Source organism: Artemia franciscana, chromosome 10, assembly GCF_032884065.1.
Source record: "Artemia franciscana chromosome 10, ASM3288406v1, whole genome shotgun sequence".
NCBI lineage: Eukaryota > Metazoa > Arthropoda > Branchiopoda > Anostraca > Artemiidae > Artemia > Artemia franciscana.
The window spans coordinates 6,216,942-6,241,927 of NC_088872.1; the positions used below are offsets into that span (position 1 = coordinate 6,216,942).

Consider the following 24,986-nt stretch of genomic DNA (forward strand, 5'->3'; position numbering starts at 1 on the left):
GACCAAAAAACCCTCTCCCCCTGCGTACTTTTCTGCATCGTAATTTGATTTGATTCTCTATTGAGACGGCAGGCGTCAGATTTTTAAATTTTTTACATCATGTCGACATTTTTCCGTCTTTTAACAGAAAGAAAAGGTCCATTGTTTTCCTTGTTGACATAGAAATTATAAATTCAATTTAAATAATAAATTATAAATTATAAATTATAATTATAAATTATAAATTCAAGTGGCAAATTCAAAATCAAAGGTTACTTGATTTAATTTGTTTATCATAATGTGTTCGAGAACTGTAAGGAGAACATAACCAATTATTTAACGAAATTAATTAATTAGCTGAATAAAAGATTACAATTGTCAATTTGGTATTAGGCTATTAAACTGGAAAACACTATCAAAACAACATATTCGATTTGCTATTCCCAATCCGACATAGAAAGTCCCAAATCAGACGCTAAAGAGCAGAATATCGACAGGGTGTTAGGGTTGCCAAGTGGAAACATTTTATTCCAAAAAGTCACATTTCCATATTCTGGAGAACGATAACATAAAAGAAAAAAAATGACATTTACGAAATTTGGGACATAAAAGGGCAAAAACAGACACATTTTATAAATTTATAACACAAAACCGAAATATTCCCCAGTTGGATATATATTTTGGTTAGAAAAATATCACTGGCCGCTTTGAAAGAAATTCAAAAAGGCTTTCCAAATTTGAGAATTTCATTTGAGTTTTTTCTTTCCGTTGGGGGAAGGAATTTTAGTACTTGTTTATTATGCGCCATTCACTCAAGTTTACGCTACGTAAAACTCGAGAACAAACCGGTTTCTTCGCTAGTTTCTTTCAGCTTAGCGCGAGACAAGACAAAGACAAGTGACAGAGTAGATGGTAAATATATATTTTGGGATATATATTTGCACATAAGGGGGGGGGGGAAGTATTTCGACAGTTTGAACTCAGAAAACAGTTCTCACTTCATAATATGTAGAATAATTGTACCTAGTCCATTTTACATGCAGGCTCCCTATACTTAACCCCTCCCCCCTAATGTGCAAATCTATAACCCAAATTTGTTTCTAAAGTATCGAAGAAACTAACGAAGAAACTGGCTTGTTCTTGAGTTTTATGCAGCGTAAACTTGAGTGAGTGGCGCATCACCAGTACTAAAATTCCTTCCCACTACGGAAATTAAAAAAACAAACAAATAAAATTCTCGAATTTGGAAAGCCTCATTTTCCACGGGAGTATTTACCACAGGGGGGGGGTATCTTCCTTGGGAGGTTATTTTCTGGGGGGTATTTTCCAATGGGGTAGGAGGTATTTCCTGGGGAGTAAACGACTAGAACCACTTTCCATGTGTACTTCCGCTTCTTGATTCGTCAGCGTTGATTCAATTTAAGGGTACACTGGTTGAAACAATAATGACGCATGGCAAAATGCTTGGGAAATGAATAATTCGGGCTATACATTTGTACAGAGGAGAGGGGCAAGTATAATAGGGTTGTAGTCAAAATGTATTAAATACAATTGTTCTGCATATTATGAAGTAAGAATTGTTTTCTTAGCATGTTTCCTTTTTAACAGTCCCAATTTTAGGATTACACCGCCATGGATACAAGTGGTGGCGCAAGAGGGACTAAGGTCTAATGCGTAGGAAATATTTCCAACGAATCTTAGGACACTGGTTAGTAGAGGTGGCTTTAGAGGGGACAGAGGAGGCACTCTCCCTGGGCGAAGCGATTTTATGGGTACGAAATTTCAAATAAATAATTTAACAGTTCTAATCATTTTCTATTTTTTTAAATTTTGTATTTATTGAAACAAAGTAGAGAGTTGGCAGTAAGTCTAAGCAAATTAAATCCAAAATTTTCATTTTTCCCAGAAGCAATTAATTGGGATGAAGTAAATAATAATCTTGCAGAGGCTAAAATAAGAAAAAACACATTTAAATAAATGAACATTTTCTCAATAAATTATAATTATATTAATAAATGAAACTTAAAAAAAAATTGGGCCTGGACATTTTGGAGACAGTGGGGGGGGGGGCTACTCAATATTTTGCCCCAGGTGCAAGAGAGGCCGAAACTACCAATGACTGGTTAAACCAGCGGTTCCCAACACATTTTGGGCTATACCTCATCTAGCCATTTCTAAAATCCTTGTTATATTGAAAATTTTCTGTTTGAAACCGGTTTTTGTATGTGCACTCTCAGATGATCAGCTTAGCCTGAGTTAGATAAACTACTATGCAGGTATATTTTAACTATATACTTAAAATGTAGAGTCGGTTAGGTATTTGATGTAGTGGGTTCTGGGCGGCCTGCTTTCCATAATCCACTGTTGTAGTTTCCATAGTTTTGTTAATAAAGAATTATTTTTTCATCATATTTAGGTATATTTCATTATAATTAACCTAACTTCACTTCTTGAGTGTGGTCTGGATAATACGTAAGCACATTTTTTGTTCTTTAAATACATTTGAACATGACTTCATTCACATAATTATGGCACTTGGTGTTGACCAAGTGACATATAGCGATCGCAAATTCTGTCGGTCTGTCTGTTCGTCTGTCTGTCCCGGTTTTGCTACTTTAGGCACTTCCAGGTAAGCTAGGACGACGAAATTTGGCAGGCATATCAGGAACCGGACCAGATTAAATTAGAAATAGTCGTTTTTACGATTTGATCATCTGAGGGGGAGTGGGGGGTCGGTTAATTCGGAAAAAAAATGAAGTTTTTGAAATTTACGAACGGGAGATGGGATCTTAATGAAATTTGATGTTTGGAAGGATATCGTGTCTCAGAGCTCTTATTTTAAATCCCGACCAGATCCGGTGACATTGGGGAAAGTTGGGGGGGGGAGCTAAAATCTTGGCAAACGCTTAGAATGGAGGGATCGGGATAAAACTTGGTGGGAAAAATAAGCAGAAGTCCTAGATACGTAATTGACATAGCCCGAACACTCTGTTTGGGGGAGTTGGGGGGGGGGGATTAATTCTGAAAATTAGAAAAAATGAGGTAATTTTAACTTACGAAGGAGTGATCGGATCTTAATGAAATTTGAAGTTCGGCAGAACATCGTATCTCAGAGCTCTTATTTGAAATCCCGACTGGACCTGGTGACATTGGGGGGAATTGAGGGGGGACCCTAAAATCCCGGAAAACGCTTAGAGTTGAGGGATCGGGATGGAACTTGGTGGAAAAAATAAGCACAAGTCCTAGATACGTGATTGACATAACTGGAACGGATCTGCTCTCTTTAGGGGAGTTGAAGGGGGAGGGTTAATTCTGAAAAAATAGAAAAAATGAGGTATTTTTAACTTACGAAGGAGTGATCGGATCTTAATGAAATTTGATTTTTGGAAGGATATCGTGTCTCAGAGCTCTTATTTCAAATCCCGACCGGATCCAGTGACATTGGGGGAGTTGGGGGTTGGACCTAAAATCTTGGAAAACGCTTAGAGTGGAGGGATCGGGATGAAACTTGGTGGTAAAAATAATCATAAGTCCTAGATACGTGATTGAAATAACCGGAACAGATCCGCTCTCTTTGGGGGAGTTGGGGGAGGAGGGTTAATTCTGAAAAATAAAAAAAGAGGTATTTTTAACTTACGAAGGAGTGATCGGATCTTAATGAAATTTAATGTTTAGAAGAATATCGTGTCTCAGAGCTCCTATTTTAAATCCTGACTGGATCTGGTGAGATTGGAGGAGTTGGGGGGGGGGGTGAACTTAAAATCTTGGAAAACGCTTAGAGTGGAGGGATCGGGAAGAAACCTGGTGGGAAGAATAAGCACAAGTCCTAGATACGGGATTGACATAGCTGGAACGGATCTGCTCTCTTTGGGGGAGTTGAGGGGAGGGTTAATTCTAAAAAATTAGAAAAAAGGAGGTATTTTTGGCTTACGAAAGAGTGATCGTATATTAGTGAAATTTCATATTTAGAAGGACCTCGAAACTCAGATCTTTTATTTTAAATTCCGACCGGATCCAGTGTCATTAGGGGGGGGGGGGGACCGGAAATCTTGGAAAACGCTTAAAGCGGAGAGATCAGGATGAAACTTGGTGGAAAGAATAAGCACAAGTCCTAGATACGGGATTGATATAACTAGAACGGATCCGCTCTCTTTGGGAGAGTTGGGGGGAGGGTAAGTTCTGAAAAAATAGAAAAAATGAGGTATTTTTAACTTACGAAAGAGTGATCGGATCTTACTGAAATTTGATTTTTGGAAGGATATCGTGTCTCAGAGCTCTTATTTCAAATCCCGACCGGATCCAGTGACTTTGGGGGAGTTGGGGGTTGGACCTAAAATCTTGGAAAACGCTTAGAGTGGAGGGATCGGGATGAATCTTGGTGGTAAAAATAATCATAAGTCCTAGATACGTGATTAAAATAACTGGAACGGATCCGCTCTCTATGGGGGAGTTGGGGGAGGAGGGTTAATTCTGAAAAATAAAAAAAGAGGTATTTTTAACTTACGAAGGAGTGATCGGATCTTAATGAAATTTGATGTTTAGAAGGATATCGTGTCTCAGAGCTCTTATTTTAAATCCTGACTGGATCTGGTGAAATTGGAGGAGTTGGGGGGGGGGGGTGAACTTAAAATCTTTGAAAACCCTTAGAGTGGAGGGATCGGGAAGAAACTTGGTGGGAAGAATAAGCACAAGTCCTAGATACGGGATTGACATAGCTGGAACGGATCTGCTCTCTTTGGGGGAGTTGAGGGGAGGGTTAATTCTAAAAAATTAGAAAAAAGGAGGTATTTTTGGCTTACGAAAGAGTGATCGTATATTAGTGAAATTTCATATTTAGAAGGACCTCGAAACTCAGATCTCTTATTTTAAATTCCGACCGGATCCAGTGTCATTAGGGGGGGGGGGCCGGAAATCTTGGAAAACGCTTAAAGCGGAGAGATCAGGATGAAACTTGGTGGAAAGATAAGCCCAAGTCCAAGATGGGTGACTGACATAACCGGATCCACTCTCTTTGGTAGAGTTGGGGGGGGGGGGGGGGGGGGTAATTCGGGAAAATTAGAAAAAATGAGGTATTTGTAACTTACGAACTGGTGATCAGATCTTAATGAAATTTTTTATCTAGAAGGATCTTGTGCTTTAGAACTCTCATTTTAAATCTCGACCAGATCTGGTGATATTGAAGGGATTTGGAGGGGAAACCGGAATTCTTGGAAAACGTGAAAATCGAGGTATCTTACGAATGAGTGATCGGATCTTAATGAAACTTGATATATAGCAGAATCTTATGTCTCAGATTTTCAATTTTCAATTCGAATCGAATCCGGGGACTTAGAGGGTTGGAGGGGGGGAAACAGAAATCTTAGAAACGGGAAATCTTGGCAAACCCTTAGAGTGGAGAGATCGAGATGAAACTTGATGGGAAGAATACTCACAAGCTATAGATACGAGATTGACATAATTGGTACGGATCCGTTCTCGTTGGGGGAGCTGGGGGTTGTTAATTTGGAAAAATCAGAAAAATTGAGGTATTTTTAACTTAAGAACGGGTGACCGGATCTTAATGAAATTTGATATTTAGAAGGAACTCATGTCTCAGAGCTCTTATTTCAAATCCTGACCAGATCTGTTGACATTGGGGGGAGTTGGAGGGGGAAACCGGAAATCTTGGAAAACGCTTATAAATGTCGTAGATACGTGATTGACGTAACCGGACTGGATCCGCTCTCTTTGGTGGAGTTAGGTGGTGGGGTTCAGTGCTTTGGCGAGTTTGGTGCTTCTGGACGATGAAAATTGGTAGGCGTGTCAGGGAGCTGCATAAATTGACTTGATAAAGTCGTTTTCCCCGATTCGATCATCTGGGGGGCTGAAGGGAGAGGAAAAATTAGAAAAATTGAGGTATTTTTAACTTACGAGTGGGTGATCGGATCTTAATGAATTTTGATATTTAGAAGGACCTCGTGACTCAGAGCTCTTATTTTAAATCCCGACAGGCATTAAGCCTCTGATTTTCCTTTTAAAGCAATATATTGATTCTTAGAATTTTGCTAGAGCTCATACCATATGAGCTCTTGGCTCTTCCGACCTCGTCACAAGTGCCATATGAGCTCTTGTTTTTTTAGTCAAGGCTCTAAAAGTATAGTCTGTCAAAGGCTGCACGTACTGTCCATAATCCACCAAAATATTGCCATGCCCCGCCAGTGGGGCCTACGCCCCACATTTGGGAATCACGGGTTAAACTAAGTAGGAAAACCTATCTCAGCGGAAGTACTGATTCTGCAACTTCCTTCTAATGATTGGATACTATGATATTAATTCGCGCAAATGAAACGTCCTTGGGTATACTGAAACCCGTTTTCATCTCACCCAACTTCTTTCATTACTTTCACTGCTGGCTTAATATTTAAATCTGTTTGGCTCAAACCATGGAGCGACGGGTTTTTAACTAGGTCACAGTGAAATCATCGAAGCAACACCCAATCCCTACCCATTACTGCTACAATCAAGACACTACCTAAGGAAGCCATAGCCTGTAACTGTGGTTTATGTGGTCAATTTTTTCTGGATACCGAGTAAATCAGGCTAATATGACATATTGAGTGGAATTGAATTATGTGGAATAAGTCCGTTTTGAAGAGGAATGTACACTGAATTATGTCTTGTTGAGAATGTCCTGTTTTAAAGTTGTATTTAAAGGATATAAAGAATTTTGGATAACTTAAAAACGGAGAACATTTAGAAGAATGGACACTCTGCCGTATCTTCTTTTTATGGTAAGTTTCTATTATATTTTTATACCAATCCTTCTTTTTACCTTCATTAATCTTTTGTCTTCTTTTATGGTACTTTTTAGCGGTAAAATTCTAGTTAATTGACTTCTTGCTATCTCGGAAAGGGTTTAGGTTAGGAAAATGAAACTTTCAGGGATGGGTCTACAGACCTAAGTATGTCCCGGGAAGGTATTTTAAAGCACCCACCTCCACTCCTTCTCCCTCTAGAGGGCCCTGAAATTTGCCTACATGACAGGTCTATATTTATTGAAAGTTTGACAAAACAACATTTTACCTTAATTTTCAGTTACTAGTTGCCTAAAAGTTTCATTTTCCTAACCTAAACCGTTTCTGAGATAGCAAGAAGTCAATTAACTAGAATTTTACCGTTTTAGCTACTATAGTTTGCAGTTTGAGCTTCCTTTTTCTTCTTCTTCGCAGAGCTTTCCTGCACCCTTTATAATTTATGCTATTTCTTGTGATTGTTTATCATCTTTGACAGCTTGACCTTTTATAATTAGGTTGGGATGAACTCAGTAATTTTAAAATATTTTGAATTTGGCCGCAGTTTATACTATGAAAGAAATGTTCATGAGGTGGATCTTTTTAAATTATTTTTTTATGATTTATGTGACTGGAGTAGTCAATTGATGATTTTTGGAAGATTGCCAGTCTTTCATGAACAAATATTTGTTAAAATTGTCTGAATTCATTTTTCATTTATGGTCTTAACGAAGCAGATGTAAGAACATAGTAAAAACATGGGTAAATTTTTGTTATTCATATTTTTGACTGCGTTTTCGATAAAATATCGAAAATATGAAAGCCGACGGAAGAAGGTGTAGAATGGTTAGGTTATAAAAAGGCTATTTTAAGCCTTTTTATACCCAAAAACTATAAATATTTTGGTTATTTTCAAGAGCTTAAAAAGGGCTTAAATTTGAATTTGCGATTATTATATTCGCAAAAAGCTTAAAAAAGGCATCGAGTGATATGTTCATTTTATTTGTAAGTCAATAATATGAACAACAAAAAAATTACCGAAATATGTGTCACCCATGTAGGGTGCTTTATTTTCCCGGGGAGCACCATAAAGAACGAATGGTCGTAGAAAGTTTAAGAAGGGCCCATTCGGTCGCAAATAATTGGTCGAGTATCTTTTTTGATAAAATTCTAGATTATGGGCTTCTATTTAACTTGCAAAGTAGTTGATTCAGGTGAATGAAACTTCCAGGAATAGAACCAGAGCCTCAACTGATTCCACCTCCAAAAACCTCCTAACCTTTGATGACCCTTTATAACCTTTTTTTATATGATAAAATCTTGAGAAATAAATCTACTGCTCAAATGAAGCACAAGAAAAGTGTTTTGATCCTCATGCCTCTGCTTAACCCTGATTTATAAGGTGTAAAAGATTTGTAAATCTGTATCTTATATTGTTAAAATTCTACTGTAGCTACTTTTGACTATCTTGGAAAGGCGTTAGGTTAGGAAAATGGCTTTCAGGAATCATTCTACTGGCCAATGTATGTCCCGGGAAGGAATTTTGAAGTCCCCACCTCCACTCCTTCTCCCTCAAGAGGGTCCTGAAATTTGCCTAACCAATTGAAATTTTGACAAAACAACGTTTTACTTTAATTTTCAGTTATCAGTTTCTTTTTCTCTGGCTTTAGTCCTGAAAAATACAATTCCTGTTATTTGAGTAGAATTCTAAGGCATATCAACGTCTTTTCCAAAATTTAGGAAATGCATTTGCATATTTTTAAAACCTTATAAATTTGGACTGAGCAGAGTTGTGAAGCTGAAAATAATTTTGTTGTACTTCATTTAAGCAGAAGATCTATTTTGTAAGGTTTCACTTTTATAACACACATATTTTTAAAGCTCATCAAAGGTCGGGACCCTCTAGAGGGAGAACCCTCTTTTTGTGGCCGGAGTTTACCCCTCCCTCATTAAAATCCCCCCCCCCCCCGAGGAAAATATCACTCGCAAAAAATACCCCCCCCGCAAAATACCCACCGGAAAATACCCCCTTCCCCTCGTGGAAAATAAGGCTTTCTAAATTTGAAAATTTAATTTGTGATTTTTTTTCCGTAGAGGGAAGGAATTTTGGCACTTGTGTATTATACGCCACTCACTACAGCTTATGCTGTGTAAAACAACCGGTTTCTTTGTTAGTTTCTTTCAGCTTAGCACGAGACAAGACAAGTGACCGAATAGATGGGAAATATAGAAGCGGAGCTATATGTTTGTATATTAGATGAGGGGGGGGGGTAAAGTATAGTGGGTTTGCATGCAAAATGTGTTAAGTAAAATTATTCTGCATATTATGAAGTAAGAATTGTTTTCTGACTTCAAACTGTCGAAATACATTACCCCCCCCCCCCCCCTCCCCTCTTATGTGCAAATACACATCCCAAATTTCATATTTCCCATTTATTCTCTCACTTGCCTTAGAAACTAACGAAGAAACCGGTTCGTTCTTGAGTTTTACACAGCTTAAACTTGAGTGAGAAACACCTACAACCGTTTTCTTTTATTAATAGACTGAAGCTAGATTCTGACAGGAGACGAATTTCAATTCAGCAGCCGACCGTCCAATAAAAAATTGTTTTAGTGTGTGTCTCTCCAGCCAGTAAGATTTCTAAAAATCTTTTTTCGAGAAAGAATACAAAAATCTACAACTAACGTTTTTACTTTGACTCGTGGCTGTGGAATACCACACGGGTTTTCTTTTTTTGGGGGGAGGAGGGGTCAGTTGAAACTTAAGTGTCCTCTCTGATCGGTTTTCCATTTTATTTGCATTTAGACAGATTTTGGTTTTGACAAGTCAAGTTTCACTTCGATAGCCATATTTCCTGTCACCTAATGAAAAACATTTCTTCAAGTTATTCGTTTCATCGCTTTTCTTTTTAGATAGGTTTTCAAAGCATTTTTTTTTCGTGAAATTTTTTAGGTAGGTTTTTGAGAATTTTACTCTCGATCAAATACATCAGCCAGAATTTTCAACAAACATAATGTCGTCTTTGCTATTTAGGCGCATTTGCTGTTTCTAGGCTTAAACATCACTTTCTTTATGTTTTTTATAAGTCAGCATAGGCCTACACGCTTCAGTTTTAGCTGCGTTTTTAAAAACTGCTTCTGATATCTATTGTGAAACAAATCTTTAAACTTCAGTTTAAAATTAAAATTCAGTTTGTTTGTTTTTTCACTTTAAAATTCAGTGTGTTTGTAAACAAACAAATAACGGAAATATTATAAAATCTAAATATGGTGCGTGCACAGTTCGCAGACACAAACTCGAGAATGAATTTCAAGCTAAATGTCTACAGGGGCCCCAAAAAAGATGAATCGTTCTGAAAAATATAAGTATTTTTGTGTCAATCTTGAATTTTTTCGTGAAGGGGGAGGTACGGATCCAAGGGGGGTAAGCATACCTGCTTGACCCCTTGTAAAATGGGATTAGAACGGACTAACTAACTAAAGTGACGGAGAAAGTAAAACTACAATGAAATCACCAAATATAGAAACAACCATAAACAGCAAGACAAAAACACATCACATACTCGTTTATATGTATTTTGTTGCTTTTTTGAAATTCGGGGGGAGGGGGTCAAACCCCATAACCCCCTGAATATGGCCTATTCTACCTGTGTTCTCGGTTGCATGGAGGTAAAAAAAAGAATATAAATACACGCTATATTCAGTGGCGTCAATTCACTAAAATGCAAGGGGGGAACATTTTTCAAAATTTTAGTCGGTCAATTTCGTTGTTCTCAATATTTTCAATTAAAATGCCAAAAGAGCATTCTCTTAGCAAAAATACTATCCAGACTATCCCACAAATGATGCTCCTGTATATATTTAGAATTAAATATTTAACAGTAAAGATCAGAATAAATAGACATCAATAGCCGAGAATCCGATATCTATTAATTTTTCTATCTTCTTCTAATCCTTCGTTAAATGTATGGGATACAAACTAACATTTGTAATAGCAGGCTAACTGCTTAAATGATATTTATTCGCCTAAACCAGCGGTGCTAAAATCAGACCCGTTTAAACTATAAGCCCTTTGGAGCTTACAAGCTGGGCCAAATTAGAAATTTATTTCGGAGCGGGGGGGTATTTTGAAAAACGGTAAATTAGATGTTTATAAATGATAAGTATCTCGGGTTTTCAAGGAAAGGAAGAAAAGAAGGAATGGACTCCCCCCTGTGTAAGTTCATGTCCAGTTTTAAAGCCCTATGTACCAACGGTAAATGTAAAAGGCAAAAGAAGGATATTTAACCCATAAATTTGAAAGAAAGAGCCTTAATAATCAACGATGTTGATCATTTTGAAGATGATGATTATTGAAGATGTTTTCCAGTGGAAGAAGTCCACGACATGACGAATATAAAACTTTTTACTCGTGGTTAACAATATTTCTATTATTATAAGCCTTGCCAAATCCTCATAAAGTTTCTTTCGGTTCTTCATTGTTGTTTCGCATTTACAACATTTGTCCAAAACTTTTGTCAGACCAGTAAAAAAGCAACAAAATGTACATAAATAAATTTTTAATGCGTTGTTTTATTTTTGTTCCCCCTCCCCGCAGTAAAATTCTGGATGTGCCCTTGCAAATAAAGAGAATAATAAATGCCAAATTCTAGCTATTTATTCCATTCTAAATATTTTGTGCGAATACAGGTCAACGGCGAAATTTTACAGAATCGAGTCGCCACTCTTTTTCCATCTCTTGGTAGTGTTCCCAATCATAGAAGCAGAAGAACTCGTATTCTCCCCTTATCCAGACTTCACAACAGCGTTGACTTATCATTCAAATTTGCTTAACACGTGTTTAAAGCTTACCTGAACTAAACTTCATGATTCAGAAAGTCATATACCCATTGTTATTTACGATCAGTAGTGAGAACCCTAGCCTTATTGGAGTCCTTGAAACAACTCTGGATTTGTTTCGCAAATAAGTGGTTCGCTGAACTTAAGAAGGGGCTGCAAGGGTGTGGCGATTTGCTTGTTTGTTCACTAGGGTATTTACCACTGCACAATGAAAAGTTGTCAAGTCCGATACAAGATTAGATTATGTAAGAAAAGTTTGGTACTTGTATATTATTAAATAAAAAAACAAGTTTTTTAACTGAAAGTTAGGAGCGACATTACAACTTAAAACGAACAAAAATTACTCCGTGTATGAAACGAGCTGTTCCCTCCTTAACCCCACGCTCTTTACGCTAAAGTTTGACTCTTTCTCTTCATACTACTTTATAAAACAGTGAATAACTTTAGCGTAAAGAGCGGGACATATACGGAGTAATTTCTGTTCGTTTTCAGTTTTAATGTCGCTCCTTACTTTCAGTTAAAAAACTAGTTTTTTTATTTAATTTCTGAACGTTTTTGAACTAATGCATGTTTGATTTTGGCTCTCCGCAAATGAATAATTAAAACGAAATTTGCGTATTAATTTTTTTTATTTTGCTAAATGGCTTTCTCTTAGTTTTGATCAGAAGATTTTGAAAAAAAGGGTGGGGGAGGAGGCCTAGTTGCCCTCCAATTTTTCGGTTACTTAAAAAGGCAACTAGAATTTTTAATTTTTAACGAACGTTATTATTAGTAAAAAATATACGTAACATACAAATTAACTTACGTAACAAACTTCTATATTCGTATATTTTTATTATGTATATGAGGGGGTTTTCCCCCCGTTAATACTTCGCTGTTTACACTAAATCTTTAATTTTGTCCCAATTCTTTAAGATTGACCCCTGAATCACAAAGGCTGTAGAATAAATAGTTGAAATTACTAAAAAATACTTTAGCGTAAAGAGCGAGGTATTTAGGAAGAGATGAGCCATCCCATATGCGTAATAATCTCTGTTCTTTTTAATTTTTAATGCTGGTCCTTACTTTCAGTGGAAACAACGTTTTCATATTTATTTTTTCATTATATTTTTAAAAATAGTGCTAGAAAATCCTGCTAGAATTCATGGAATTTCTCTTCTCCCATGACAAATTCCTCCAAGGGAAGATCCTCCTACGTAGCCCTCTCCCCTCAACCCCTTCCCCTCTCCAACCGAAAAATCCCCCCAAAAAGGTCTTTACGCTTCCAAATGACCATTACTGTATGTAAACGCTGGTCAAAGTTTGTAACTTGCAGCCCTTCCCCCAGGGATTATGGGGGAGTAAGTCAGCCCCAAATACATAGTTATTATGTTTTCGACTATGCTGAACAAAATGGCTATCTCAAAATTTTGATCCGTTGACTTTGGGAACAAAATGAGCGTCGGAGGGGGCCTGGGTGCCCTCCAATTTTTTTGGTCACTTAAAAAGGGCACTAGAACTTTTAATTTCCATTAGAATGAGCCCTCCTGGGAAATTCTAGGACCACTTGGTCGATACGATCACCCCTGGAAAAAAACAAACAAATAAACACGCACCCGTGATCGGTCTTCTGGCAAAAAATACTAAGATCCACATTTTTATAGATGGGAGCTTGAAACTTCTACAGTAGGGTTCTCTAATACGCTGAATGCGATGGTGCGATTTTCGTTAAGATCCTTTAGCTTTTAAGGGGTGTTTCTCCCTATTTTCCAAAACAAGGCAAATTTTCTCAGGCTCGTAACTTTTGATGAGTAAGACTAAATTTAATGAAACTTATATATTTAAAATTAGCGTAAGAATCTGATTCTTTTGATGTATCTATTAGTATCAAAATTCCGTTTTTTAGAGTTTCGTTTACTATTGAGCCGGATTGCTCCTTACTACAGTGCGTTACCACGAACTGTTGGATACCGACCACACTCAAGAAGTGAAATCAGGCAAATCATAATCGGATGAAAATATAATGCGTTAGTAACAAAATTATTGAAACTACAACGGAGAATTATGGAAAACAGACTGCCCAGAACACATTATATTAAATGCTTAACCAACTACATATTAAATATTTAATTAAAATAGTAATTTATCTCACTCGGGTTAAGTTCACTATCTCCGAGTGCACACATATAAACCGGTTTTAACAGATCAAGAAAAACAATGTGGTCAGCATAATACATAAGTACCAAAGTATGTCCGTTGAAAGTAGAGAACAAAGTTGAAATTTAAACGACCTAAAAGCATTGCTTCACAGTTTATGCAACATACATCTGCAAAATTAGCGTAATTAAACGGACTCCATGTATGTAGTCCTGGTGTGACGTTTTGCAGAGCCCACCTTTGGTTCAACTAACGTTTGATATTTCCTTAAATTTGTCAGATTCTGAAAAAATCAGCACTTGATACTTGTCTATTAAACGGAACACACCCAAGAAGTGAAATTAGGTTAATCCCAATGAAATATACCAAAACTTTGGTTCAACTAACGTTTAATATTTCCTTAAATTTGTCAAATTCTGAAAAAAAGCGCTTGGTACTTGTCTATTAAACGGAACACACCCAAGAAGTGAAATTAGGGTAATCCCAATGAAATATACCAAAACTTTGGTTAAACTAACGTTTGATGTTTCCTTAAATTTGTCAAATTCTGAAAAAATAAGCGCTCGGTACTTGTCTATTAAACGGAACACACCCAAGAAGTGAAATTAGGGTAATCCCAATGAAATATACCAAAACTTTGGTTCAACTAACGTTTGATGTTTCCTTAGATTTGTCAAATTCTGAAAAAATAAGCGCTTGGTACTTGTCTATTAAACAGAACACACCCAAGAAGTGTAATTAGGGTAATCCCAATGAAATATACCAAAACTTTGGTTCAACTAACGTTTGATGTTTCCTTAAATTTGTCAAATTCTCAAAAAATAAGCGCTCGGTACTTGTATATTAAACGGAACACACCCAAGAAGTGAAATTAGGGTAATCCCAATGAAATATACCAAAACTTTGGTTCAACTAACGTTTGATGTTTCCTTAAATTTGTCAAATTCTGAAAAAATAATCGCTTGGTACTTGTCTATTAAACGGAACACACCCAAGAAGTGAAATTAGGGTAATCCCAATGAAATATACCAAAACTTTGGTTCAACTAACGTTTGATATTTCCTTAAATTTGTCAGATTCTGAAAAAATCAGCACTTGATACTTGTCTATTAAACGGAACACACCCAAGAAGTGAAATTAGGTTAATCCCAATGAAATATACCAAAACATTATGATAATAGAATATGTCAAATATTCATTTATGAAAACTACGACAAAGAATTATGAAAAGCAGGTCACGCAGAACGCATTATATTAAATACCCAACTTAACCTAACTTAAACTAAGCCCTAACCACCTCTAAATATTAAATATTTAATTTAAATATACCTGCATCGTAGTTTTTTCACTCCAAATCATAACCGATTCCAGAGAGTCAAACCGGTTTTTGTCAGATCTTAGACAGCGTAATTCTTGAGTGTGTTCCCTTTAACACAGCGCTTTATTAAAAACATAAAACCGACATAAAATAAACAAATAAGATGCTCTCTTAGACAAATGAAAATTATATTTAAAGCTTATGTGAGCTAAACCATATGATTTGAATAGGTACATACCAATCATTATTTACCATCGGTAATACGAACCCTTAATGCAGACCTTGAAAGCAGCGCTGAACTTGTTTTGCCATTAAGTAGTTCGCTGAACCTAAGTTGGGGTTGTAAAGGTGCGGCGATTTACTTGTTTGTTTACAAGAGCATTTGTCATTATAGAATGAAAAGTTGAGAAGAACTGGTGTATGATTGGTATATAACTGGTAGTACCAATTCACGAAACTTTAGGGTGAGAGTAGGGATCCTTTTTTTATTTTATAATGAAGATAAAACAAAAGTGTTCTTCAAAATCCGGGGTGAGGGTAATTTTCCGTTTTTTTTTAAATCAAGACACAAAAAAGGTAGTTATCAAAACCTAGGTGGAGGGGGGGATCAGCACCCGTTTATCCAACATATCTATTACAGGAGATCTGAAACACTAGCTGATGAGTTTTAAGCTTTTTGAGTTGTATTAAGAACCATAATTATGTTTGTTTGACAATTCCAATTTAATTTATAGAATATTTTATTTGTTCAAGAAGTTGGAGAAATATTATAAACTTGAATTAACAGCCCCCAATCACGTATTGGACTTTCAGTTGAAGGCAGAGAATCAGGAGGTTGGCCCCTGCGTTACGCAGACCAGCTTTTTTAAAGAAAAATTCCAAAGAGCCGTGGTCTTCAGGTATGAATAGACCTTAGATTGCCCGGAAGTAAAAAAAAAAAAAATTAAAGGTACAGAGCTTAAGGTACATTGATTTTGGTGCGCGGTCCAAGTACCACAAATTTAAGTTCACTCCACAGTTTGGAACTTGCCAGTTATTTTGCCTGGATACGACCCCGGGTACGGATTTTAAAGCACTTGGATTATCGTTTTGGGCTGAAAATGATGATGCGTTACCTTTGGTCTGCGGTCCAAGTGCCTCAAGTTTAAATTGACTTATCGGCTTGATCTGTTTTGAACGGGCCAGTTTTATTTTTTGCACAGTTTATTTCACTGAAATTTGTTTTCTAAACTCATCCCTCTTTACTATTTTTTTTTGCTTCAAAAATATGTTTACCAAGTAAGCTTTGCATAAATAATCGGTCATGTAATAGTAATTTCACAACCAGCAATCAAACAAAACAAGCGCGGTCTGCATGGAAGCTATTGTGGCTAGTTCATTTCATTTTAAAAATCTATTAGAAAGAGCATTCAGGAAAGTTCACTTCAAAAACACCTTAACAAACAAATACAACGTAGAGACAGTAGGGAAATTTTTTTTTTCAAGACAGTGGAAATTATTTCTATAGATATTTCGGCCCTATGTCCAAGGGCCGTCTTCAGCACAATACAAGAATAAGAGAGAAACTATATATATATATATATATATATATATATATATATATATATATATATATATATATATATATATATATATATATATATATAAAAGAACTTACATCAAATTGTGAGGATTAAAACTGAATAATTAAAAACACTTTTTAAAACTTTTTTTAAAAATAGCCCTAGCATCCTTACTTCAACGAAGTTCAACCAGGACTGGCGAAAAGAATGAAATGAGAATATAAGCTCATTCAAACTAAAGAGAATAAAATGATTAGATGCAATTTCTTAAAGCTAATCTTGCTTGTTTAGCAGCCTGTCTCAAAGGCCTTTTCGTACCTGGTTCAGTACTATTATAAATCGGTTTAGTAAAATATTTTGTTAGATTATTTTTAATTAAATTTGAGTATAAAGAATTTAGTGAGTATTCCCCCAAGTCCCTGTTCAAAGAAATATTATTATTTATTTTGAGATTAATTTCGATTGATTCTCGAACCACCTGTTTTATCCCCAAGTCATTACTGATGAGTGAAGATTTTTCAAAAAGTATCGTGTGAGACGGGTTATTAAATATATGCCAACCTAAAGCAGAATCAAAGGAGTTGTTGGAACTAATTGAAATTAAGGCCTTGTCTATGTCATTTTTATGCTGCTGTAACCGTTTGTCTAGATTCTGATGGGAATCCGTCTGATCCGTCCCACATGATACTTTTTGAAAACTCTGTGAGAACTTTCCAGGAGAAAATTTACAAGAAGGGTGGGAAATCCCTGGCATTATTTGATCCCAAATTAAATAAAAAATCTACTGGAAGTAAGGAACAAAATTAAAGCTTAAAATGAGCAGAAATTATTTTGTATATGAAAGGGTGCTTCTGCCCAGTAAAAAAATGAAATAGATCATGGCAGTTTTTGCTCTATATTAAATTTAAATTAAAAACGGGCAAAGTTTTGCTAAAGGAAGTAGCCTAAAAAGCGAAGTTGAAACTTGAAACGAAGAAAGATTATTGCTTCACAGTCCAAGAATTAAGTTAAACTTAAGAATAAAAATAATTATCATTTTAAAAGCCGCAAAATCATTGAACAGCACAAACAAACAACGGATTTTTTTTTTTGTCAGGTAAGATATTGGTCTCAACAGCTATAACACCAATTGTGAGTAATATACGATTTAAATTGTAATCGATATGAAGAACAAATAAACCATAATGCGAACTCAGGAAATTCGGTTATTTCTCTCTATACAGCGGAATATTTCAAGATATGATACACATTTTAAAGCTAGTCTATAGTCCTAATACTATCAAGATTGGTTCACTCCGGACTTGTCTACAGACCAATCATGAAATGTCCTTTTCAGAGCCGAAACGAGATTCAATCATTGGACTGAGCTCATTGTGCAGAAGTGATGCCAAATTACACGAAAAAAAAATGAAGCAACTATCCTAAAATACTTTATTTTTTTGAAAATTGTCCTTAATCGGCTTACCAAAACTCCTAAACTGTTGTGTATGTTAGATAGACTGTGAATCAGTAATTTTTTTTTTCGTTTTAAGTTTCAACTTTGGTCTTTATTTTCCTTAGATAACCTTTTTTTTAAATTAATAACATATATAATCGATTACTGATGACTAAAAATTTTCATTGGGTACATAAGGTCACTTCTCCTAAACTAAGGCAAATGTATAGCACACAACAGATAGTGTGTAACCCCTTGGATGAAAGTATGTTCCTTAATCCAAATACCAGATAATGTGTACCTTAGAAGTAGATTGATTCACTAGCCTAGCCTACCTTTAGAGAATTCATTCGGGGAAAAATATTGTATTAGTAGGAAATTGTATGGTGCATTGATGTTTTCAAAAACCAAGCCAAAACCCTTTCATTTTCTCGTAAAACCAATTTTATTTTTAGAAGTAAAAATAAAATTTGGATCCTTCAAAAGCAATTACTCTAGCAAAAATCAGCCCATTAAATAGCTCTTATGCTTCACCGTAAACTGTCTATGGCCCAATTTCAATTTCTCCTAAGACAGAATGAATTATCTCATCAATTGCGCTACATTCCCAAGGAGTCTTCAAAACCATACTTGAAGCTGGGAGGATCTGATATTTTTATAAGGGCTGCATATGACCCCATCCTTCCCATAGAATTTTTACTGCCAGAATTACTGAAGTAATCAAAAAATTGGAACACTTGGAAACACATATTTTGACTTTTTTGGTGAAGTACAGTGAGTACTGCGCTAATAAAATCAAGGTTTAAAAGCTAATGAGATTAAATTTGTGAGAGTTTTGGTCTGTGAGTTACGACTGCACTGGCATTCTTCAGGTCGAATAAAATTCTTCCCGAGATCTGTAATGTAGGTACTTTCATAAGTTGAGAATCCTCTAGAAAGACTTATCTTATTTCTCTAGATTTCTCTAGAAAGACTCTCTAATGGTAATACTGTCTCAGAGAATAATGAAAGAGCGGTCAAGATGGTTACAGACAGAAAGATGCTGCCGAAAGTCACGCTGTTGGCAATCCGGCCTGAGCCAGACTGTCGATCCTTGACCAGGAATAAGACCAGATTTTAAAGAAGTATGAACCTCGTGGGAGGGAGTAAAATGTCAAGCTCTGAACTCAGTAGACTGGAAAAGGAACATACGCAGCTGTTTTGGCATCAGGCTGCTTAGTGCTGTGATGAATTACCAGAAATAGTAGTATCTACTCCACAACTAAAGTCTATAAGTCAAAGCTCAATGGAACTTTGACTGCATATGAAGTATACTGCTCTTATTGTGGAGACACTGGTTAGAGGCTGTCGAGATGCATCTGGAATTTCCTTGAGTGATTTTATCGAGAGCTTAAAAATCGTAATCTCTTGGACTAAGAAATTTTAAAAAGAACGACGACCCTTTAAAAACTTTCTAGAAGGGGCTAAAGCTTGAAAATACCTATTTACCTTGTAATATAATTACCCCTCCCAGCTTTACAATAAGAGCTTTCTTGTCTGCGTAAGAAGCAAAGGTGTTGAATCCCCTTGCCCTCGCCTGTGGACTCTCTTTGTGAGTTCGGGGGGAGGGGTTGCTATTGTAGCCAGTGATGAAAAAAGTAACACAGAATCATCCAGAAATAATATGTACTTCTTCCTTCATTGTTTAAATCAGCAAACTTTTAAATTTCGTTTTAAGACAGCCTGCTTGTTTCAATAAAAAAGGCGAAATAGCTTTTTTTCAAGCCTTTACATTGTCAAGGTCGCCAGGCTTCGTGGATTATACTGGTCTAAATAGGAAAAATTCCTAGTCCAAAAATTGGCTAATTTGAATTTCTTTTTTAGTCACTTTTATTATCATTTCTAAATTACATTTTTACTACCCCATGCTCACAAACTGCCCCTACCTAATAGCATTGTAAGTCATAAAACAGGCCATAATGTTCGAATTCCCCATGAACCAGTTATTGCTGCAGTACAAGCTTTCGTAGATGTGTGCCAATGTGGTATAACCTTGAACTTGAGCCAAGAGAAAGTGAAATTTGGCAGACATAGCTGATATAACTGACACTGCTACTATAGTATATAATTTTTTTTATGATGGGCGCGATTTATTTATGTATCATTTTAGTTTGATATACATATCAGGATATATTATCCTGCTTGTGCAAACTACTCAAAATCCCTGCACAAAGGAGGGATTCCCTCCTCCCAAAAAATTACTCGTCTTCTACATGGAAAAAGAATGCAGTGTTGGCACGATAAAGATGGTATATATGATATAATGAAGTTTTTTATTTGTTTTGAACATGGGTGTTGTGCTGGCTCTTCTTGCATGTTTCTTTGGCTAATACAGACCTTTGTGAGAAGGTTGTATAGCTTTTGATGTCAGATTATTTAAAAACAAGAGCCAGGAGCTCATATGGTATGAGCTCCAGTAAAATTCTAAGAATCAATAGATCGATTTAAAAGGAAAATCAGAGGCTTAATGTCGATCGGGATTTAAAATAAGAGCTCTGAGATACGAGGTCCTTCTAAATACAAAAATTCATTAAGATCCGATCACCAACTCGTAAGTTAAAAATACTTCATTTTTTTCTAATTTTTCCTCTCCCTTCAGCCTCCCAGATTGCCGAATCGGGGAAAACGACTTTATCAAGTCAATTTGTGCAGGTCCCTGAAACGCCTACCAATTTTCATCGCGCTAGCACGTCCAGAAGCACTGAACTCGCCAAAGTACTGGACCCTCCCATATCTCCCCCAAAGAGAGCGGATCCGATCCGGTTACGTCAATCGACGTAAAGTATCTACGACATTTGCTTATTCTGCCCACCAAGTTTCATCCCGATCTGTCCACTCTAAGCGTTTTCCAAGATTTCCTGTTTCCCTCTCCAACTCCCCCCAGCCCTAATGTCTCCAGATCTGTTTGAGATTTAAAATAAGAGCTCCGAGACATGAGTTCCTTCTAAATATCAAATTTTATTAAGATCTGATCACCCATTCGTAAATCAAAATACCTTATTTTTTTTTGTCCCTCCAGCCCCCCAGATGGTCAAATCGGGAAAACGACCGTCCCCCCTCTAACTTCCCCTGATGTCACTAGATCTGGTCGGGATTTCAAATAAGAGCTCTGAGACATGAGTTCCTTCTAAATATAAATCAAACAGTTCCTGGTAACGAACTGTAGTAAGGAGCGACCCGGCTCAATAGTAACCTTTCGTAAGTTAAAATTACCTCAATTTCTCTAATTTTTCCGAATTAACACCCTCCCAGTTCCCTCAAAAAGAGTGGATTCAGTCCGGTTATGTCAATCTCGTATCTAGGACTTGTGCTTATTCTTCCCACCAGGTTTCACCCCGATCTCTCTATTCTAAGCGTTTTCCAAGATTTCCCGTTTCCCCCTCCAAATCCCCCAATATCACCGGATACGGTCGGGATTTAAAATAAGAGCTCTGAGACACGAGGTCCTTATAAATATCAAATTTCATTGAGATCTGATCACCCATTCGTAAGTTAAAAATACCTTATTTTTTTAATTTTAACTCTCCCTCCAGCCCCCCATCCAATCTGGGAAACAACTGTTATCAAGTCAATTTGTGCAGGTCCCCGATGCGCCTACGAATTTTCATCGTCCTAGCACGTCCAGAAGCACCGAACTCGCCAAAGCACTGGAAATCCCCCAACTCCCCCAAAGAGAATAAATCTGTTCCAATTATGTCAATCACATATCTAGAATGTGTGCTTATTCTTCCCATCAAGTTTCATCCCGATCTCTCCACTCTAAGCGTTTTCCAAGATTTCCAGTTTGGAAGATTTATGTTTCCCCCTACCAACTCCCTATGTCCTCGGGGCTGATTCGACTTGAAAGCAATGAAATTTACATATTCGAAATCAGCATAAAAAGCCAATTCTTTGTTATATCTATTGGCATCAAAATTCCACTTTTTAGAGTTCTGGTTGCTATTGAGCCGGGTCGCTTCTTACTCACAGTTCGTTACCACGGGCTGTTTGAAAATCATATGCTGTGATGTTGCAAACTCGGTTGGACATATTAGATTTAAGCCTAATTACGATACTTTTTTGTAGGTATGCTGTTGCATGTGCCCTTTGGTCGACTGTTTTGATGAATTCATGTACTGTGCTCGAGTAACCCGAACGCAACGAGCTTTACTGGAAAAGGTACCGTGTGACCTGTCCAAAGATACTTACTGTACAGAGCCAGGAAACGTATATCCATGGCAAGTAAATTTCACTTTCATCATTTGTTCGATAGATAGATAAGTGTATTTTAAAGCCAAACATACAGCCATGAACACAGTACAATCACATAAACGAAAGGCACAAATAACATAAACTTTGATCAGTGATCATTATAAGACTTTTAAATGAAGCATTGTCTTAACCTAATACTTGAAAACACGGTCATTGAAAAGAGAATTTAACACTGGAAAAATACATAAATAAAACGTTACATTTACTTTGTACTAAGATTTTTTTATTTTATTTTATATTTGCTTTTATTTAACACAATTTCCAAATACATTGCTACTCTACAAACAAACTGAGGTGACGTACTATTTAAGACACCTGAAGTATCAACTCATTATTTCCAAATATCCCTTCCCTTATCGCAGAGAGCCCCTGGCACCTTGACTTACCTTGACGTAATACTCCTGCCGAAATGCTTCCAGCGTCGAGAGTGATGCTACATGGAGCCTCCATTTAGCTCTTGCAAGGATGTGGACGTCCTCCTGAATATTTACCATGGCTAAGAAGGCACCTTTCGTGTCCTTCCATCTGGTTGGAGGACGACCTCTTGGGCTTTTCCCGCCGTGCAGCATGGAATCAAAGTCAAAAATCGTTCGTGCGGGAGTGTCGGGGGGCATGCGAAGGAAATGTCCGTACCAGCGTAGTGTTCGTTGGGCGACTGAGAAGTTGGGCGACTAACAAAATCGTGCCAGCGTTGTCCTTCAATGCGGCGAAGATGGTTTTTTGGGCTATATATACGGTGCTAAGCACAGACTGAGTGGCTGGCCAGGTTTGGCTCCGTAAAGAAGCACAGATCCCACCGAAGCATTGTATATGCACATCTTGTTCCTACGGCTGATAGAAGGTTTCCTCCAAAGGGTACTTAGTCTTCCCACTACTGCTGAGGCTTTGGCAATTCGGTGCATTAAATCTTTGAGGATTGATCCGTCATTTGAGAGGATAGAGCCAAAGTATGTAAATTCCTGAACAATCTCAGCTGGTTTGTCTCCAACCATTAGGACTGGCGGGGGACGCGGTGAGTTACGGGGTTCAACAAACATCACTTTTGTCTTCTGCCAATTAATCGACAGCCCTATCTTTAAGGCTTCATCAGCAAGGATCTGTAGGGCTTCTGTGAGCTTCGACGGTGAATCAGAAAGGAGAGCAAGGTCATCAGCTATGTCAGCGTCTGAAAGTACTCTATCACCGTAATGCGACCCAAATTGGAGGTGGTTTATAGTCCGAGTCATAATGTAGTCGATGACACAATTAAATAGCTCTGGAGCAGCAACACAGCCCTGACGGACTCCAGTATTGATTTCAAAAGATGGGCTGCGTCTGCCATTGACTTGCACGCAGCTCTCAGTCCTTTCGTGGAGTCGCTCGAAAAGGTTACAGTACTTCGCTGATAGTCCCGTGTTTTTTAGTATGAGCCAGAGTGATTGCCGGTCGACAGAATCGAAAGCAGCCTTGAAATCCACAAAGGCAACATATGCTTTTTGTTGAAATTCTCGAGTCTTTTCTATTAGCGGCCACATTGTGAATATTTGCTCCACGGAAGACCTTCCTGGCATGAAGCCAGCCTGTTGAATTCTTCGTTGGCTTCTGAGGAAAGTGGTACAGCAGTCCAAGAGGGTCATAACGAAGAGCTTCCCGGGCACAGAGAGGAGTGTGATGCCACGATAGTTGGATCAGATTCTACGACTGCCTTTCTGTTTCTAGAGAGGCAGAATGATGCCCTTTCGCCAGTCTTTTAGAATCTGTTCTGTACGAAATACTATGGAGAACAGTTCATGGAGCCAGAGAAGGGTCGCTGCCCCACCATATTTCAGCAGTTCTGCTGGCATACCACAGACTCCTGGGGCTCGGCTGTTTTTCATCCGTTTCAGAGATTTTAGGATTTCTTTAGAGGTGAAAGGGTGTTGCACACTTTCACACTATGCCTCAGGGGTGCTAGATGCAACTTGAAGAAGGTCAGGGTCGGGCTGGCTAACACAGTCCAGGTTTAGAAGTGAAGAGAAGTGATCCTTCCAGGCAGACAGTTGAGTGCTCTCGTCAGTGAGAATATTTCCATCATTAGATGTGATAGAGCCTAGGGAGGATGGCTTTCTATCTGTAAGATCCCGAAGGTGTTTGTCTAGAGTGCATGTGTCACCCTTTCTGGTGGCCTCCTCGAGATCGGCAGCTTTTTTCTTGGTGAACAGCTTTCTGTCTCTGCGGAGGAATTTATTTCTTACGCCGTTTAGACGTCTGTAGGTAACCATGTCCTTCGCTAGGCGTGCTTTGCAACGCTGTTTAATAACATCTAGAGTCTCCTGCGATATCCAGGACTTTTTTCTGGGTTTCAGACGGCCGATAGTACTTTCGACCGAAAGCAATACGCCTTCTTTGAATAGTTGCCGTGCTTCTTTAGATTCTTAAATTTGACCAAGACTGTCAAAACGGTTTGAAATGGAGACAGCATAGACCTGGCGCGTGTCGGAATTTGCGAGATAGTTCAGGTCTAATTTGGGGGGACGGTGATCACTTTTCTGGGGTTTCTGGCTTAGTCTAAGGTTAGAGACGACAAGCCTGTGGTCGGTGTTTCCCAATTCTGCACTTCTGTAAGTTTGGTAATTAGTTATAGAGGAACACCAGCGTCGGGACACGATTATGTAGTCTAACATCTTTCTTGTTCGCCC

At 37.5% G+C, this 24,986-nt stretch overlaps 1 protein-coding gene across 1 annotated transcript in view; it reads left to right on the plus strand.

Annotated features, from left to right (window-relative positions):
* The first annotated feature begins 6,354 nt into the window (after positions 1-6,354).
* The window catches only part of LOC136031704 (protein spaetzle 4-like), a 62,351-nt gene continuing 43,719 nt past the window's right edge, over positions 6,355-24,986 (plus strand). Inside the window, exons 1-2 of the mRNA XM_065711401.1 lie at positions 6,355-6,749; positions 22,144-22,295. Coding sequence (XP_065567473.1) covers positions 6,720-6,749; positions 22,144-22,295 — 182 coding nt within the window. The 5' untranslated portion in view covers positions 6,355-6,719. The remainder of the gene's footprint in view (positions 6,750-22,143; positions 22,296-24,986) is intronic.